The sequence below is a fragment of the Scomber scombrus genome, chromosome 19 (genome assembly GCF_963691925.1).
Source record: "Scomber scombrus chromosome 19, fScoSco1.1, whole genome shotgun sequence".
NCBI classification, from domain to species: Eukaryota; Metazoa; Chordata; class Actinopteri; order Scombriformes; family Scombridae; genus Scomber; species Scomber scombrus.
Window position 1 is genome coordinate 28,195,521 of NC_084988.1, and position 21,267 is coordinate 28,216,787.

Below are 21,267 nucleotides of genomic sequence, written 5' to 3' on the forward strand. Positions count from 1 at the left end.
AGAGTGTGTGACCTTTTTTTTTTATGGTGGCGACTTTCTTTTTGGCCAGGCAGTGTATGTTAACATGAAAAAAACTAGGCTCTCATTTCCTCGCCATCTCACACTTTTTAGCATGTGAACACCTTTTGTGCTAAGGATTAAAATCCTGGAAACAGTATATTTTTACACAGTTTCTTTCTTAAGCTATCACTTTGCACTTGCAGAGTGTGAAGTTTGACAATGTGGTATTGCCTCAAACTTCAAACTTCATTGTTGGATGGTTAGCGGAAACCATTATGCAATGCTATGCTAACTGTGGATACTGAAGACTAAAGGCTAAGCTCAAAGTAAACAGGGCAGTGACAGAAGGTTACCCGCTAACACTTATGTTCTTCTGAAGGAAAACCAGTAAATGGTAATGAGATGAATAAAGAGGTTACAGTATAGGGAAAATAATATATTTTAAACCCTCATGATGCCCTGTCCATTTAAGCTCTTCTATGATTTGGAGCAACATCACAGCACATCCACAGTGGGTGTATCAGGGCTCTGAGTTTTAGTGTTTAGCTTTGTCAAATTACTATAGTTAATGTGAAACATTCTCTGACTGGTGAAGGTGTTCAGCATCTGGTTAAATCTTGATATCAGGAATAGGTTATGTAAAGTCTTAAAAGCTATAATTTGTAACTATTCCACATTAAAATGTCTAAAAACGAGCTATGTCATTTTGTTGAGTTGTTTACTTACTTTATACGAAATGTTTGCAACAATTTTTTAAACTCGGAGAAATCTGTTATTTTAATCAGGTAGTGGTTCGTTTCATTTGGTCGCCTGTCAATGGTGTTATACCGCCTTTACCAAAGAGTATACATGCACAAGATTATAATCATCTTGTATGCATTCATCGGTGTTGTTTGTCTACCAAAGAGTATGCATATAAGATAAAACATCAGCATTGTAGTTTTTAGGAGGACCTTTATTGGCTGAGCAGGGTCAGAGACCCTGTTTTTTTTGGAGAGGAGGAGACCTCTGCGTATAATTTGGCTCCCAGTAAAAATCTGTTGAACAATAAACACTGAAGAAATCCTAACCGGGAGAAGCTACTGCTTAAACAATACAGACAACAACTCCTATAATCCCACACTACTTCACAACGTCAACAAACTTAATCTTTTGTTACTGTTTTGATTGTTTTTTGTGAGTAATTTAGTTCATTTAATAGATTAATTTGCATTGCAGTTGGTCCTTTCATGAATTAAGCGTTGTATAAATTCCGCCACCAAGTGGTGCTGTAGAGTCAGTAAGAAATTAGCAGCGAAATCGTAGAGAAAACAAGAAAACTGTGTAACAGTGTTGTACACAGCATGAGAGTAGCAGCTAGTTTATCTCTATAGTTTATTTAACAGCTGAGCAAACATACTGGTGGACTATCACTGCTCACTTTATCACTTCCATGTCATGGCCGGTATTTTTTTACATTCTCTTTCCGGAGGATTGTATCATTTGTACATTTTCGGGATTTGTTAAAGTGTTTCACCACTTTAAAAATGTGTCTTAGCACTCATAAAAGTGTTTCACGTCTTGTTAATTTCTTTTCTAAAACGTAAATTTGTCTCAAACTGTAAAAGTGTTTGTTACGACCCCGGAAAGGTCTAGAGTCTAGGGGAAAAGGGAGGTAACAATTAAAACGGCTAAACAAAAATAGAACAGGAGAACAACTTAAGTTCGACTGCAAAGGCAGTGATTTACTTGAAACAACTTAAACAGGTCCCTAATGTGGGAAGCTGACTGATATACTCACAACAAAAACACGACTGGACAAAGTCGCTGGTCTGAAGCACTGTTCTGGTCACAGGCATGCACACACAGCCACAATCACTGCGCTGCTGAATGACCCACTGGCACTGGCGCCAGCTTTCCATGGGGTTTATATCATACAGCTGTGATATGCCACAGCTAAGGTGATCAGCTGAGGGAGGAGGAGGGCGGAAGGAGAGAAAAGTAAAACAAGACAACAGCACCAAACACAACACGCACCATGGCACGTAACAGTGTGTCACATTTTGTAATGTTGTTTTGCACTTACCGGCCACCAAAGTAATCAGTGCTGTCTCTCATCCCTCATCTCCAAGGCTGAGGCATTTATGAGCCGTGTGTTCTGTCATTTTAAAGAAGTCGATCCCAGTCTGGAATCATTACTGTCACCTCTCCAGTAAGAGCTACACACTACTCTATTTAGATCTAATGTATTGTACTGTACTGTACTCCAGTGTAGTCAAGCTTTGTGTCTGTTCCCTCTTACTCCTGTAGTTCATCATCCAACCAGGGGCTTAGTCTTGATTTGTTGTGATCCCAAAATGATTGAAATTACATTTTCTGAAACAGATTTTTGTGTAAGTGGTAACTTTGCACTACACTGCAGCAACATTTAACCTCTTAAACTATTTTTAAATAATCCACTATTATTCTGCACACTCCACATTATCCACATCACATACATGTTGCAATATGCAGTATGTATATTGTATTTCGCTTAAAGTTTCAATCGATATACAGTATCTGGAAACTTTGGGATGTCCACTAGAATTAAAACAATGTTCTATGCTTTGATTTAAAAAAAAAAAAAGAAAAAAAAAAGAAGTAGTAAAAAATATTCTTTGCATGACATGCAGCAAAGGTCAGTAAATGGATTCAGATAGTATAAAAGCTATCTCTCAAAAATCTGTGAGGAAACACCAGAGGTAAGATTACAATGTTAAAATAAATACATTCAAATGTTAAAATAGATAAAAACAAAATAAAATAAAGAGCTAATAAAAGATTAAAAACATATAAAAGGAAAGAATACTATGAAATAAAGAGAGTAAAAGTAAAGAAGGAAAACAGACATAAAAGATGGGTTGTGAACAAGAAACAATAAAATAGAATTAACATAATAGTCAAAGTAGTAAAGCAGGCTAAAATAGAACATATAAGGCAGATAAATAAATAAAATACAATTTGAAAGCCAAATTAAAAAGATAGGTTTTAAGTTTGCTTTTAAAAAATATCAACACTCTCTGCTGCCCTCAGGTCTTCAGGAAGGCTGTTTCAGAGACAAGGACCATAGTAATAAAAAGAGATGCCTCTCCATGGGTTTTTGTCTGGACTTTGGGAATAATTAAAAGGCCCCTACCAGAAGACCTGAAGGTTCATAGGATAAAAGCAAATCTGATAAATAGGAAGCTTTGTTGGATTAATGGTTGAGGTTAACTGAGCGTACAGGTTTTGATGAACACCTTGCCTGAGTAAATGCAATTATTGATAAGATGTGTTTTTGTGGATGTGAGTATGTGTATGTGTTTGCAGAGCAGATTACAGTGGTGGGTCCTGGCCTTATCTCTGTCCACCAGTCGTTCACTGTGACACACCACTCACACGGTGAATCAGAGAGAGAGAGAGAGCTGTTATCTCTCTCCCTACAGACCCCCCCCCCCACACACACACACACACACACACACACACACACACACACACACACACACACAAACACACACACACACACACACCCCATTACATCCTCTTGTCTGTCTTTTTTCACTTTCATCTTTATTTATGAAGGATTGCTTCATAACTGGTCTGGAGGTTTTTAGCACAGTGTTTTAATCAAGCAATTAAAAAAATGCTACACAATTGAGATATTTTATACGTACTAACCCACTCCTACCCTCTCCTTTCTGGAATCCCTAACATAGTTGCCAGCTATAAACGGATGGAAGAGGAGACGTTGGGATTTACCTGGTAGGGAGGGTCTAACTAATAAAAGATGTGATTGAGTTGCAATATGGGAATTGTAGGATCCAACATTTGTACCCATACTACGGGCTAAAAGTCAGGATGTCTTGACTTCTGCTACTTCAGTTTTGATAATTTCCTTGCATTTCACAAGTTCAGCTGTTTTTGGAAGAGTGATGTTAAATAGCTGTAGAAAACCTTTTAATATCAGTTAATGATGTAAAATGTTACAATGTACAACATCATTTATTACAGGGTTCTGTGTATCTCATGGAGTCAATGACATCAAGAGTTCCTGTTAGCAGGAGGAACAACAATCCATCACAATATTATGGTGCTATATATTGCATCATCAGTTGTATTTATTATTCATTTATACAATGAAGCATATTAAGCAGTTAAATATTTATCACATTTTTGCCATGGAGATAAACAATTGATAATTTCTGATCTCTGAACCTACATGTTACATAATTATCACACAAAGTATCCCAATTTACATTTTGTCATTTACAATTACATTGTGTGGTTGATACCATTTTTCCCCCCTTTTGGATAAAAACAATATTTTCTTCTCCATTTAAACCACCCGTTACCTGACAAAATCTTTTATCTTTGACCAGCTCTTTTAATTGCCTCTACTTCTATTTTCCTCTCCTTTCTGCCATCCTTTGTGTTCAGACGGAGTGAGTGATAGTGAAGGACAGCGCAGAGGAGTGAAATGAATGCATTGTTTCAAGAGGAAAATAGGGGACACTGGGAAAGAAAAGATGCTGGGGGTTGGTGGTGAAAAGCCATTCAATCTGGAGCGTGTGTGCCGTTACACACCAGTAATTCCAACTTCAATACCACCCCACCCCCAGCTGTTCAGTTCCCTTTTACACGCACGCACACACGCACACACACACACACACACACACACACACACACACACAAACACACACACACACACACACACACACACCCACCCACCCACAGGGTAGGGTTCATATATCATCCAGTATGTTTTTTAACATGCACTACAACCTATAGGAGGATCACCTACAAACACAGACCATGATGACCAACTTTCTCTAACCTGAACATAGAGATGATAATTTTCAAGTCGTGGTAAAAAATAATGACATAGACATTTTTTCCTTCATGTTAGTGTGGAAAAGAACCTGTAACAGTATTCCATAAAATCATATAATTAAATTGAAACAAATGTGAATTGTAAGTAAAGTTCATTCAAAACATCTAAAGAAGATGGACAGCCTTATCTTATGAACTTTTAAAAAAAAAAAGAAGTTTAATACATAAAATTGAGAAACATCTATTCCAAGTACCTGGTACCTGATACTTTTTTAGTACCTGCTTGGCTCGCTTGGAACCTCACCAGAGCAGGTACTAAAAAAGGACCAGGTACCAGGTACTATCCCTAGTGGAAACGCAAAAAGAACCGAGGCGAGTCGAGTCGAGTCGAGTCGTGCTGGAACTGTGTAGTGGAAAAGCGCCATTAGTTTCTACTCACTAAAATGTGACGTCGACACACTGCTGGCCGCTGATTGGTCAGAAGAGTTGTCGCTGGAAGCGTCATGAGCCGTCCCACACAAGAATCAAACCCGGCATTTTTAAATACCGGCAGCAGCGTTACAACCATAGTTACAGTGTTACCATAGTTACAGCCATACGGCTCAATTTTCTTGCTTTGTGTGAGACAGAAAGCCACAAACAGCAGCAAGTACACCACTGCCTCAATGTCCTTCATTATTTATGTGTTTGTGTCACGTATAAAACGAAGTCATGGCAGTTTCGCGGAGCCGTGCTATGACGACCCCGCCCACGTTGAGTAGGTACTTTTTTGTAATGGAAAAGGTCTGTTCTGGAACCGTACAGAGGCGAGGTGAGCCGAATCGAGGCGAGTCTTGCTGGAACTGTGTAGTGGAAAAGCGCCATAAGGGTTGTAGGTGTAGGAGTGTGTCTGTGTATGGGGAGTTATGTTATTTATTTTATACTATTTTTTCTTAGTTGTCCTGACTAAGTTGCTATGGGCCCTTGATGGAATTTGGGCTTTCTCCCACAGCCAGGCAGGTTTGCAGCTGTTCCATAAATTTTAAACTTCCTTATAATGCTCCCAATGGTGTCTCTTGGAATGTTACTTTTTTTTGTGGAAATCTTCTTATACCCAAGGCCCTTCAGGTGTGATGTAATAATCTCCTCTGTCAGCTTTTGTGGAAGCTCCTTTGTCTTTCCCATTATTGCAACTCAACTTGAATACCTTCATGGGTGGGGTTTGGATCACAGCTAAAGCAAATGAAGGATCATTATAGAGTTCCCAAAGGCTTAATTATGTTTCAACTCTACTTTAGGCCATAAAAACTGGTGGAAGGCTTTAAAAACAACAATAATTGTTGTATAATTTAATTGAATAATTGTGACATGGCTATCTTAACAATATATACTGTTATACACAAATACTACATCATTCATTTTCTGTGTTGATTTTCTGTATCACTCAACTCATAATGAAGTCATCCAAAGCAGAATCTAGCTCTTTGAAAAAACTTTAATTGATAAATCCTTAAAATCTTTGGGGGGTTGAATATTTCTGATTGCAACTGTATATGTAAAGGAGGAAATTGGTTTTTACATACATTTATTTATTGTTTTTTTCTAAATGAAAGCCTATTTCACATAATTTATGCTATCATTTTTGTTTTGTTTTTAATGTTGTGGGAAAATTTCTCCATAAGATGCTGTAGAGCCCATACATCAGGGCCGGAGCCCTTGTGTTAAGGGGAAAAGGGAGGGGGTAGATAGACAGAGGTGATTAGTAGTGGTCCTCGGGGGCTTTTGTCTGGGCCCCATGAGAGAAAGAGGTTAATGCCACTTAGCCTCAGGACAGCCTGCTGAGGCCATTGTGTGTGTGTGTGTGTGTGTGTGTGTGTGTGTGTGTGTGTGTGGGGGGGGGGGGGGGGGGGGTGTCTCACGCATGTGTGTAAATGATGGGCTTCCCAAAATCACTTACTATTTTCTTCAAGCCAATTGTAACCCCCCTTGTCCCTGTCATCATCTCGCTGGCACAAAGGCCAACATTTATGTGTAGATAAACGAGGCTGTAAAAAGGCAAATGTTTGCAGTGGAGTGCAGCTGTCTTTATGCCGAAGGCTTATCCTCACTTTTGGTGGAAAATTGAGTAAACCACATTCCTGTCAGAATCTCAACAACAGCCAGCAAAGGGGACCCAGTTCTTAAGTTGACTCCAAATTTATTTTTAAAACAGTAATAATAATTATTATTAGTGTATAGTTACTAAAAGGCATAATAAGCCAACAAACAAATGCACACTGGATGCAAGAATATCTACTGAGACCTAAACAGAAATTAATTCATAGTACCATTTTTTGCATCCTCTGAACCCTTAAAAAATCTGTGAAGAAGTATACTTCTTTTGTATACACTGGTAAATATGAAATGGGACACCCAATAACAATAACATACAGCAATTTGACAGAAAGACTTCATTGGTTCTGGCTTTCATAACTGAATAAATTATCAATTATAATTTAATACATTTGCCATGTCAGTGTAAAACGGATAACACAGGTACAGACAAGTACCTGTAAAAATGACAGTGTGAGATGGGTACTTTTCCCACCACATTCTAGTAAAATCCAGGACCCTGATATACTAATTCTCAATGCATGACAGCCAACAGTCTTATCTAGGAAGTGCTTACCAGACAAGTGTGTGTCAAGGAAACCCTGTCACCATCCATTTGGGCTGCAGGTCTAACAGGGCGTTCAGACCAAAAACAGACAGACACATAAGGGGTGTTGTTTTGAGAAATCAGTATTTTTCATGTCTGAGTTGGAGTATGTTTGATGTACTGTAATTTTTATATTCTTAATAATGTTTATTTCTGAATAATCTTACTAATAACGCATTACGAATGACTTTATTTTAATTAATAGAGTGCCCCAAAATCCAGACAGAAAGGTCAGTCACACACACACTGGCAGAGCCTGTTGCTGTTTCAAAGCAGCTGCAGTTTGCAGTGGAAGCTGACAGGTGTGTCATTATCCCGACACAAGCGTCTTCTCATTAGGCCACAGTGTGCATGCAGTATTAGCCCTGCCACATCTCATTGTTGGAGACATGGAGCCATAAACTCCTGCTTGGAGACACTGTTTGGCGAATCGCTGACACCCCCCCCAACCAATCTTAATATTTCCGTTGTGTCGTCTGCCCCTCTCAAAATGCAATTATGTCTTTCAGGTAAAGGACAAACCCTCCATCAGCAAGTCTGATTACAAATCAGAAAGAAATTGTGACCGACACTGCAAGAAAAGTTTGGGGTATCAGGTTTATTATTTATAAGAGAGGCAGAAAGGAATGTAGCAGAGAGAAAAAAACAAAGAGAAAATGACAGGGGAGAGAGAAAGAATAAGGAGAGCCTCTGTGAATCTGTTGTCCTCAGTCATTGATCAATATAGTAAAATGCAACACATCACCCAATAGAAAATAAATGGTCTCCACAGTCCAGAACACCACATGCAAGCATTTTATGATCTGATCCAAGTTATTGGTAGTTATATGCAGGATGACATTATTTGTCTGTGCCATCCAAAAATGTTTAAACCAATAGTTTGGTTAGGTTTAGGCACAACAAACAGTTGAGTATCATGATTTTTTTATGTCTGGGAAATATGGTGGTTTACGTTAAAATTCTTACTTTGTTAAGATTGGGGGACTTTTGTCATCATGTTAACAACAACCACATGGTTAAGGTAGGGAACAGTGAACAGTTGCAGTGAAATCCTTTGCTTTTATGACTCTGATTCTAACACTCATCTAAACAGGGTTAAGCTATTCATTTGCTCTTTTGAGAATATTTCTGCCATCACCTCCAGTCTTGATTAACATTTCACTTTATTAAAATTCTGGACAAGCTGTAAAGACAAACACATCAAATCTGATTTTGAATTGAACCACCTCTCCTCACATCTCCTTTTCTTTCAATCAAATATCAAGCTTTTCCCTGCTGCTGTTCTCCTGTAACCATGGTGATCATCAGCTGAGAAATGGCAACCACAGCCCTTCATTAGGTGTTAACACAGGCTCCGACAGCCCAGATAATAGCCAATAAGGAAGTGTGTGTGTGTGTGTGTTTGAGATGGGAATGGGGGCTTGGGGATGTGCCATTATGTTGGGCAGTAAATGAAAAGCCCCCAGGGATGAAGCCAACCTTGCTGCCATGCTTCAGGGAGTTATTGCTGTGCATGTGCGTGTGTGTGTGTGTGTGTGTGTGTGTGTGTGGATGGGGTCATCCTTCACGTCTGCATATGTGGGAAGATGTGCACATGTGAATGTACACATGGATGCCTCATGTGCATATGAATGCACTCACACATCCTGGCATACACAAACACACACAGACACACATACACAAACACTGCCTACAAGCACAGATTGGTTTAGGCCAAGGCCTAGAATGTATAGGTTTACATTCAGATTAAATATTCAAAGATTTATTTGTCAAACACAGAGTTATTATAATTTTGAAATTTTCATTAGTTTTTATTTTTATTTAGTGTTTTCAGTTTTTTTAAATTTCAGTTTAGTTTTAGTTAGTTTAACAAGTAATTAAGTAGTTTTAGTCTTATATACTGTACTTCATTTCCGTACTTCACTCTAAATCTGTAAAGCCTGAAGTATCAATCCAAAAAGTCCAAAAATTCTTACTTCAAGATGTTATGCCTGTTTATTTTGAACATTTTAAAAACAATATAAAAGTATGAAAATATGAACATATAAAAATAGACTATAATTATCAAACACAATTATACACAGTGCAATGTGTAGGGAAATGTTAGTGGTACCTGCCCAGCAAATATAAAGATACATTTAACACAAAAAAAAATTAAAACAAAAGAATAAAGATATAAATATAAAGGGTGCAATTATTAGATGAAAATGTGAGAAAAATATATACAGTGTATATATATATACACACATACACTCACCGGCCACTTTATTAGGTACACCTTGCTAGTACCGGGTTGGACCCCTTTTGCCTTCAGAACTGCTTTAATCCTTCGTGGCATAGATTCAACAAGGTACTGGAAACATTCCTCAGAGAGTTTGGTCCATATTGACATGATAGCATCACGCAGTTGCTGCAGATTTGTCGGCTGCACATCCATGATGCGAATCTCCCGTTCCACCACATCCCAAAGGTGCTCCATTGGATTGAGATCTGGTGACTGTGGAGGCCATTTGAGTACAGTGAACTCATTGTCATGTTCAAGAAACCAGTCTGAGATGATTCGCGCTTTATGACATGGCGCGTTATCCTGCTGGAAATAGCCATCAGAAGATGGGTACACTGTGGTCATAAAGGGATGGACGTGATCAGCAACAATACTCAGGTAGGCTGGGGCGTTGACACGATGCTCAATTGGTACTAAGGGGCCCAAAGTGTGCCAAGAAAATATCCTCCACATCATTGTACCACCACCACCAGCCTGAACCGTTGATACAAGGCAGGATGGATCCATGCTTTCATGTTGTTTACGCCAAATTCTGACCCTACCATCCGAATGTCGCAGCAGAAATCGAGACTCATCAGACCAGGCAACCTTTTACTAATCTTCTATTGTTCAATTTTGGTGAGCCTGTGCGAATTGTAGCCTCAGTTTCCTGTTCTTAGCTGACAGGAGTGGCACCCGGTGTGGTCTTCTGCTGCTGTAGCCCATCCGCCTCAAAGTTGGACGTGTTGTGCGTTCAGAGATGCTCTTCTGCATACCTCGGTTGTAACGAGTGGTTATTTGAGTTACTGTTGCCTTTATATCAGCTCGAACCAGTCTGGCCATTCTCCTCTGACCTCTGGTATCAACAAGGCATTTGCGCCCACAGAACTGCCGCTCACTGGATATTTTCTCTTTTTCGGACCATTCTCTGTAAACCTTAGAGATGGTTGTGCGTGAAAATCCCAGTAGATCAGCAGTTTCTGAAATACTCAGACCAGCCCGTCTGGCACCAACAACCATGCCACGTTCAAAGTCACTTAAATCACCTTTCTTCCCCATTCTGATGCTCGGGTTGAACTGCAGCAGATCGTCTTGACCAAGTCTACATGCCTAAATGCATTGAGTTACTGCCATGTGATTGGCTAATTAGAAATGTGCGTTAACGAGCAGTTGGACAGGTGTACCTAATAAAGTGGCCGGTGAGTGTATATGTGTGTATATATACATTACCGGTCAAAAGTTTTAGAACACCTCAATTTTTCCAGTTTTTTATTGAAATTTAAGCAGTTCAAGTCCAATGAATAGCTTGAAATGGTACAAAGGTAAGTTGTGAACTGCCAGAGGTTTAAAAAAAAAAAAAGGTACGGTTACCCAAAACTGAAAATTATACAAAAACACTTAAAAATGTGTCACCGGAGCTGATAGGTGCCACTATAATCAATGAGAGTGTTTCCACCGGGGACGTCCCAGCAGCGGCTCTCTGCGCAGCAGTGCTATCAATCCGCAGCATTTCTATTTTTGACGGAGCCGTTTCTAACTCGCGACAAGCTCAGTGGAGCAGATTTCACCAGACAGGAAGTCAGACACAGAATCGGCATAATAAAACTTCCGTCTTTCAAAATAAAACAACCTGTGCAGCTTCCCGATCGTATTTAAGCAACAAACACGAATAAAACAGACGGATAAAGACACCATCTAGCTATGTAGCCTACTGACACATGATATGAGCACAAAAATCAAAGAAAATTACCAAATCAAATAAATTTGAGCAAGTTTACAAAATCGGGCCAATTAGTTGTACTGCTACTACAGTAATTACGGTAGACTAAAGGCACTCCTTCAGATTTGATTTGGCTGCAGTAATTACTGTATTAACAGTGCAACATCATTTTAAAAGGCATATGTCTCTCCCAGAGCATGCTCCGCTCCGCTGACGTAACGTTCCCGGTGTGAGTTGACGCCGGGAAGAGGACAGCGCTAAACCATGGCGCAGCCGTTCCGCGCCGCTGACGAACCCGGTGGAAATCCCCAGTTACACATGATGACACCATGACTGAGTTTAGTAGGTATTAAGATATTCATGAGATTCTTTGAGAAACATCACCGCTGGTCATATGCGGACTTGCACCCAGGAGCACAGAAGAAAAAGCTGTCAAAAAGGAACACTACATTTCACTCTAGTGTGCGCCCAGTTTGAGCATTCCGCTGTAGAATGTACGTAGAATGTACATAGTTAGGTCGGTACCACTAAAATTACACACATCGGTGCAATTCTGTCAAGCCATTCCTGAGATATCTCGTTAACGAAGGTGGGGTGGAGCGTTGTGATGTCACAGTGACCTTGACCTTTGACCTTTTGCCACCAAAATCTAATCGGTTCATCGTTGAGTCCCAGTGGACTAAATAATTTCACCTGTCTTTCAAGCATTCTTATAGATGAAAAAAATTTAGTTTAGAAAAATGATCCTCCTCCACCAGCCATGGCCGAAGGCATTATTGTTTCAAATGTGGTACCAACGTTGGTACCAAATTTGAAACAATTCTGTCAAGGTGTTCCTGAGATATCATTCCAACCTGAATGGGAGGAACGGACATGTTGTACACTACATACATACAGACAACCTGAAAACATAATGCCTTCGGCCATGGCTGAAATTCCCCTGGCACTTCTGTCTCCCCCGGGGTGCGCACACCTCCAAACAAAATGGCAGCGGCGCCATGGCAACGGCCAGAAAGAAAGTCTGTGAAGTTATCTTGAGCAGCTTTTTCTACAAAAACTAAAAACCACGGCTGTAAAAGAGCGACAAGTTTCACTGCTGCTGCAGCAACATGTCTGCCATCAGACGCTTCAGACTTCACGTTACTGTAAACTCACACACCCACAAACATTGAATTGTGCTGCTCGTCTTTTGTCGTGTACTTTTTCCTCCGCAGCACGGTAGACACTACAGATTTAAAAGTGAAGCAAAACTTCTGGTTTAATGTATGAAAATACATTGGATGTGTGTGTCTACCACTCAATGTTCTTTTATAGGATGCGAAAATGTTAAAGCTCTATATCAAAATGTGGCACTTTATAGTGAACAGGAGGTCTATTTTTTATTAAAAAAGAATTGATTGTTTTTCCATTTAAATGTCTGGTTGAGCTAAGAAATAAAAATGATATTTTAGAAAGCGTTTTGTGATTTAATATGAATGGAAGTGATTTTGTTAAATCAGCTGTGATATTGTCTCATATCGATCGCTGCCTCCTGAATCGAATCGTATCGAAATCGTATCGTGACAGACTTTGTGATATTGACAAAAATTGAATCGTTGTTCATTGAATCGATATAATGTCATATCATGAAGAAACTTGTGATTTACACCCCTATTATCTAACATGTTCGAGTCCTGCCCCAGAGTCTCCTCCTGGTTTGATGTGCCCAGAACACCTCTAAAGCGAGGTGTCCTGACCAGGTGCCAGGACACTCATTTCCGCCACTTATGTCTGCCATCTCATTCTTTTGGTCACTACCCAAAGCTTGTGACCATAGGTGAGGGTTGGAGCTTAGACTGACTAGTAAATTGAAAGCTTCATCTTTAGGCTCAGCTCATTCTTAACCACAACGGTCCAGTACAACACCTGCATCACCGCTGATGCTGCACTGATTCGCCTCTCAATCTCACATTTCATCTTACCCTCACTCATGAATAAGACCCCTGAGATTGAACTCCTTCTCTTCAGGCAGCAAGTCTCTCCCAACCCTGCGCAGGCAATACATCTTTTTTATGGCCTCAGATTTGAAGGTGCTGCTCTCAAATCACCCGTAAAAAGCAGAGAAGATATTCAGGTCCCTAAGCTGTTCACCCCCTGGCTGCACCTTGAGACTCACAAACAGAATCTGTGCCAAGGGACATGTTTTGGTTAATAAATCCTATCAAAACAATATTTGCACAGTGTATTCATTGGATGATGCCAAGTGGACTCATATACCCTTTAAATTTCACCATTTTGGATTTTTTTGTAAACATATTTTTGCTTCTTTTGGCACATATTTACTCTAATCACATGTTTGCTATAACTGTCTCTAGAAAGGTTTTTCTTTTCTTTTTTCCATTGATGAATTATTTGTCAAATTGAGACAAATGTATCGCCGGTGTGTTAGGTCACATGAATGGGACTTTTGAAAGATGGCGTCTCTGAGCCTCCTCACTTTGTTAGCATCTGAAGAAGAGCCAGTACGGCTCGAAATGTCATTAGTTAAACACAACCATACTACTTATTAACTTCCATATTGCTTAAATGTTATATCCCATGGTAAACAAATTGAGTTAAGTTGTGCAGATAGGGATGCTAAACAAGTTTGTATCATTTGCTACAATTTGACATGTGGGTGGCGCTACAAGATGTCGAAAAATTGCTGCTAGAGCAACAGCTGGCTGCATCTGGCAGCAGTAACAACTGCTTGTAACAGCTACGCAATTTCTTCAGAAATTTCAGAATTTCTAGTCATCATTATTATTATTATTATTGTTTTGTTTTTTGCAGGCAACAGGAACCATTGAAATATATCTCTTTAAGGGCACTTTAAGGATTACTTTTCTTAGTTCTTGCATGATCCAGTGATTTTATGTTTGCTTTAAATATTAAAATTTATAATGGGAAGTATAGGAGGAATGTTCATGGAGAGGTATCCCAGAAAATACATTTTTAAAATATTAAAACAGCGCCATACTTCGTATTAACTGCCATATCTATTAAATGTAATATGCCATGGCAACTAAATTCCGCAAGATTGTACAGTTAGGGATGCTGAACAACTGTGTAGTATTTTCAGCAATGCTTTGTGATTTATTTCAGCTTTTGGTATTCTCAAACATTTTCAGCAGGAAATGTATTTCTAACTTTGTTATTCTTCACTATGTTTTTTGCAAGCTTTATACTCCTCTATAGTTTCACCAACAGAAACACATTCAGCTCTCTAAGCACATTTTTGCTGTCACTTTTCTTAGTTCTACCATAATCAAATGATTTTTTTTTTAATATTAAAATGTGTAATGGTAAGTCTATGGGAGGAATGTTTGAAAGCTAAAATCTCAAAACCTAAAACTGCAAAACTATTCATACTATGTGGCCAGGTGAGCCATGTGTACCAATAGTGCCACCATGTGGTCAGTTATTAAGTGTTTTCTACTTTGAGTTGATGCTCATTAGAATTATATAGGCCATTCCCATTTTCAACAAAAAGAATCCATCATTTTGGATTTTTGGTAAACACATTTATCGCTTAAATAGAATGCCTATATTGTCATTGCATGTTAGCATACAACGAAATTTGCTGTCTCTCTCAAAAAAAGGAGAACTCACTTCTACTCACCTTTCTATTCACTCACATGCACACACAATAACTTCTTAAAGATGGCGGTGCGCACAGATGCAGCGGCTGAGTGCCCTCTACAATTTAAATGTAATATTTGCCAAACTTTGTACATAGCATATTTAGATGACCCTCAACATAATTTGGTAATTAAAGCCTTGGGGCATGTCATGGAAAAAATACGCACCATCCAAGTTAATAACTGTCGTATCTCTTAAATGTAATATGCCATGTTAACGTAAATGCAAGATTGTAAACATAATAATGCTGAACAAATCTGTAGTATTTTAGCTGTGCTTTGTGATTTATTTCAGCTTTCAGCAATCACAAGCATTTTCTGCAGCAAAGGTATTTCTAGTTATTAATGTTTTTGGGTGTTTGTATAATAGTATTACCCACTCCTCCCCACATATTACAATCACCCCCCCCCCCCTTCACCTCTGCTGTAGTCATGAACCTGTAATTGAAAATATGAGGGAAATAATGAAATACAGTTAACGCCAGAAGATGAAAAATTATCTGGCAAATTCAAATTAGCTGACTATGAAATTGCTTCTACAGGACAGCTGCTTGGCAATGATAGCTGTGGGTTTAGTAGCGTGACTTGAAGCTCTCACAAATTGAAAAATTTTCATCTGAGAAAACAAAAAGAAGAAAAAGAAAGAAATTGATAATCTTATGTTTTTTCTTACCTGCCAGTTTATGATTGTACTTCTGTGTGTTTATTATTACCTGTAAGAGTCAAAGAGAACTGCAGGTGAACCTTGTGATGTGGCCATGAAAAGTACACCACTAGAGCATTCATACAGGCAGCTAGCTTGTAATGACAATTTTTTTCTCAGATTAAAAGAAAAAACAAACATACAGTATTCCCCGTAAAGGTGGATCCCAAATGTTCTTCACAGCTCCAAATCACTGTTGTTCTGTAGATACCGCAATCACATCAACCCCCTGAACGATCTAATCCGTCTTCAAAATATACCTTGCCCACATGTTCACATTGTTCATCTGCTGGTCTTCGCACTCAAAATTATGTTTATCAGATGCTGAAAATACTCAAATAGTTTATTTTGAGTCTGCTGCTGCTGGAAATCTTCAATAGATAAACTTGGAGAGTGCTCTAGACAATCCTAGTTTTTTTAAACGCCTCTCGATGCAAACTTAGACACATCATCAGTGATGTAACCTGGGGTCATTGGGTGTTTCGGGTCTCTAAAACATTGTACACCCTCGTCCAGGCGACCCAGCCGGGGTTGATCAAGCCCCGACTTGTGTCTAAGTAGCTTGTGTGGTCCATGGATCGCCCTGCTTGATCCACAGCCATCTTGACGCCTTCTCTGTGGCATCCGAGATCTTCGTGATGGCTCTCTTGCTGTGCAGCCCTCTCACTCCCAGCCTCTTGAGTGCCCTACAGAGAGACTGGCCTGCGAAGCCTCTACACCCAACTTTGATGGGGTCACACCAGGTCCTCTATCCCTTTCTTCGGCATTCGCTTGCCAGCTCCTCATACTTGGCCCTCTTCCTCTCATAGGCCTCCTTCATCCCGTCTTCCCAGGGGACAGTCAACTCCAGCAGGACAACTTGCCTTGATGTTTCCGACAGAATTATGTCTGGCCTGAGTGAGGTCTGCAATGGTAACTGGAAATCTGAGCTGTCTCCCTAGGTCCACTTTCAGCTGCCAATCCTGGGCTGTTGCCAAAAGCCCCCTCCTTGGCTTTGGCAATGGTGTGCCCTCTCCCCAGCCTTGACAAAAGTGATTGTATGCTTTGTTGGTTGCTGCTGCCTGCTGCTGATGATCGCTGTGCTGATAACCCCTGCAATTACCCTCAGCACCTGGTCATGGCGCCAACGCTAGCGCTCTTGTCCCAGGGCTTTTGGGTAACAGCTCAGGATGTGCTCCAGGGATCCTCTTCTCATGCAGAGTGGGCATGCTGGAGTCTCTGTCAGGCCCCAACATAAGAGGTTGGACGGGCTGGGGACGACGTCATAGACTGACTGGATTAGGAACTTTATCCAGTGTGGCTCGTACTTCCAGAGCTCTGACCACAAGATCTTCCGGTCCAGTACCTGCTCCCATCAATCCAGGCACCCTGTTGTCGCATCGCCATGATCCGACTTGAGCAGGCTTCCTCCACCTCTGCTCAGATCTTCTCCTGGACCAACTGGTGCCTCTCTTTCCCCTTGACCTTGTCGAAATGAGGTCTTGGGTTGCTGCCAAGCCCAGCCCGTCCTGATGCCACTGCTCCCACCAGCACACTGTGTCGCAGCCAGGTTCAGCCTGGTAGACTGCCTCTTGAGCCCTCCACTTCCTGCCAGTTCTCACCTCTATGCCAGCCGAGGAGATCTTGATGTCGTTAGAGTCCTCCGTCAGACTTCGTAAGGAGAGTTGCAGTTTGTCTTCCCAACCATCTGCGCAGATACTGGCTGACCTTCCTCTTATAGCCTTCGACTGGTACTGCAGTACTGCCAGTTCCTTGGAGTGCTGCAATGTCTTTTTAGGTGTTGTTGAACATCTTGCCCAAGCTCTTAACAGGCTTCTCACTGATCGATGGGATCGGGACACCTCCAAGGGAAAAGTGTAACTTGTCAGTGACCTTCCCCCTTTTCAGAACCAGCGATCATGACTTGGCTGGCTTGAAGGCCATGCGGGCCCAGCTGATGAGATGCTAAAGGCCTTGGAGGATCCATCTGCAGCCCGGCACCGATGTTGTGGTCACGTCAGGTCAACCATAAATGCTCTGATGGGGGGCTCTACTGACTTCACCAGCATATTCATGGCCAAGGCAAAGGTTTCTACCAGCTTGTGGGGTACTGACCGATAGGCGTTGGCTAAATCAAGCCACAGGACTGCCAGATGTCCTCTGCCCTCTCTTGCCTCATGGATGAGCTGGGTGACCACTCCTGTGTGCTCAATGCACCCTGGTACCTTTGGGACTCCCCCCTTCTGTACAGAGTTGTCGATGTACTTGTTCCTAAGGAGGAACTCCGTCAGGCGCCGGGCAACAATACTGAAAAATACCTTGCCCTCAACACTGAGGAGTGAGATGACTCTGAACTGCTCGATGGTTCTTGCGTTCTTCTCCTTAGGAATCCAGACACCCTCTGCTTGTTGCCACTACTGGGCCACCTTCCTCCTCCTCCTCCAAATGACCTTGATGATCTTCCAGAGACGCCTCAACAGCCTGGGGCATCTCTTGTAGATGACATATGGTACTCCACTAGGTCCAGGCGCTGAGCTGGTTCTTGCAGCCCTGATGACATCCTCAACCTCCTTCAGGGTCAGCTCCTTGTTGTCAAACGCCACTGTCGGTTCTGGAGGAGTAATCAGAGTACTGCATGGCCCAAGCTCTTGCTCCCTTGCCATGTGGCCAACTTTCTTTTCAGCAAAAATAACTGTTGAAACACATTGCTTGGCAAATGCGCCATTATAATATGATGACAATCTTATTGGTTTACAGCATGTTATGCCCAAAACACACACATGATTAATTACGAGAATTAAGTACAACCCCTTTGAACCATGCACATGGCGCATCGACCATTTTTCCACCATTAAAATAGCAAAAGTGGATTTGAACCTGCCCTATATGCACTTATGCCACACACTTCACACCATGCGCTATATATCGTTAAAATAGTGCCCTACAAGTGAAGCTGTGATCCAGAGAGCTACACGTGGTTGAACTCAGCAACCAATTTGAGTATTTGCAGTTTGTCCACTTCCTATACACTGGATTTTCTGGAGCCATCTTCTTTGATGATATGGGCGAACAGTAGGACTGGATATCAGCACTGGTCCCTTGATTCGATTGATTCACAAAGAGCAGAATCAATTCACTTTGATTCAATGCAATTCTTGATTCAGTTACATCTGATAAATACTAATATTGCATAAAGTGTCATACCAGTGTCCAGCTATGTGATAATCTCCTTCAAAGATTAAGTCCTGCTTTCATGTTGATTGAATTTACATAGGATTAGGTCTAAATTTATGTTATTCATGTCTCCCATACACAAACATGCATCCCACGACAAATTCTCATTTTCCCGCTGTTTACATTGAAACTACTTGCATGAAATAATGATATAATTTACTGTCTCCTTGGCTTAGTTTTGCAAATGAAGATTAGGAAGGGAGTTGCCCACACTTGTTGCAGGGTCGCTTGCACATGACTAAGTCTTCTGTTTTGGCTACAGTTGAATGCCAGGCCTGCAGGGTGTGCAGATGGATTTTTAGTTCCTGATCTTACTTTTTTGCCTTGACGTCTGGCTGGCACTGCAGCTTGATTCAAAGCTAGGTAGAGGCTTGGAGGGTTTTCTGACCCACTCAGCCCAATCTGCAGCACGTGTTGACCACAGGCAGTGATCAAGCTTTCAAATTACCTTTTGAGTGCATCTTTACAGTGCTTGCATGGAACCCCTCTGTCATGGTGGCCACTGGACCAGTTCACCATACTGGACGATAAACACAGATCATTTACGTATCATTTGGGAGGTGTTGATCATCTTCCCTAGACATGTGGGCAACCAAGTCCCACAGTATCTAGAGGAGTGTGACTGGTGAGTCCTACTGTTTGCAAAACCTCAACCTTCGTGATGAAATTGCTCCAATGGATGTTGAGCATGTATATTGACATGCAGTGACATTTGACATTTTAAATAGTTATTAAAAACATATTGAGTCCATATTACCATGCAGTAAGAAAATAGAATATACTTCTAAAATAATAACACAACCTAGGCTCAACTTTAATTTATTGTTGTGATATTAGTCTGCTGTTACTTGCATTAAACAGAAGTATTTTGGCATGAAAAGCATTGTTTTTGATCAACAAAGGATTTTGTATTACACATAAATGTCTATTATGTTGGGACAACTAAAACTGCTGGGAAAAAAAGATATATATATATATATATTTATTTTTTTTTTTTTTGTTTTGTTTATTGATTTTTCATTGCTTGGGGTGACATTTTTTCATACACAGTTCTGACTTAAGTTTTAACAGTCGTCCATTAAACAACAAAGGAAATTCACACGATGGCTGATGTGCTCATTAGCAATCTAAGTTACATACCTATTAGCTATATACTTGAGTACATACAAGTTACGTAAACATACATATATGCATACACACGTACATACATACATAATTTGCATGCTACAGTAACATACATACATACCTACATACATAGGCCCACACACATACATACAAACACATGCACGTACGCACAAATATACGCATGCACGTACGTGCACACGTGGCACGTATCACTACACACAGGTACTTGGGGTCTCAGTCATAGAGGTCATCATGTTTGTGTGTAACAAAAAACAAACAAAGAAACAAAACAAAAAAAACCTAAAGTCCATACTAGTGAAAAACCGTAATATTATTGTAAACATGACATAATCCGTTTCCAAGTATTAGAGGTGGAGGGGTCAATTGAGTTAGACATTTGCTCTAGGCTCAACAATATTTCGAAAAAGTCTTTTTTTCGTTCATATCAGCAGTGGTTTTCCAATTGATAACTATGACTCTCTTTACACTCATAAGACCAATAGCTACAGTCTTTTTCTTAAAAGGGGGCCAACTCATATTGTCCATATAATCCAAAATGCATAGTTTGGGATCAAGGGGGATCTTTTCTCTAATGATGTTAGACAGATTATTTATAACCTTCTTCCAAAAACTTTGCAGAATATGGCATTCTCATATTGTGTGAAAATAGAAACCTTTTTCTTTATTACAATGCCAGCATTTATCATTGCTCTGGAGACCCATCAGTGTGAGTTTTCTTGGTGTATAGTATGTTCTATTAATACATTTAAAATGTATGGTTTTATTACGTGCAGAGTTTGATATTCTATGCATTTTCCGCCATACTGATGTCCAGATCTCTGGCTCAATAAGTTCCTCCATATCTTTCCCCCAAATCTTTTCCAATGTGGTACACGCAGCATTGTCACAATTAGTTATCATCTTATACAGTTTACCACTCAAATGTGTTTTTTTACTTATTATTGTCAATAATAGTTTTTCTAAGTTTGATGTTTCTGGAGGATATATACGTTTCCCAAGGAATGTTGTTAATTGTGATCTAATCTGGAGATAGAGCCAGAAATCTTTATTATTAAGGTC

General features: G+C 40.3%; 1 protein-coding gene across 8 annotated transcripts in view; it reads left to right on the plus strand.

Annotated features, from left to right (window-relative positions):
• nrxn3a (neurexin 3a) overlaps window positions 1-21,267 on the plus strand; it is a 240,686-nt gene that overhangs the window by 54,567 nt on the left and 164,852 nt on the right. For 6 of the 8 annotated variants that reach the window (XM_062440941.1, XM_062440935.1, XM_062440938.1 and 3 more), the window contains one exon: window positions 2,290-2,307. The exons of the other annotated variants lie outside the window; for them this stretch is intronic. In XM_062440941.1, the coding sequence (XP_062296925.1) occupies window positions 2,290-2,307 (18 nt within the window). The remainder of the gene's footprint in view (window positions 1-2,289; window positions 2,308-21,267) is intronic. 8 annotated transcript variants of the gene reach the window in all.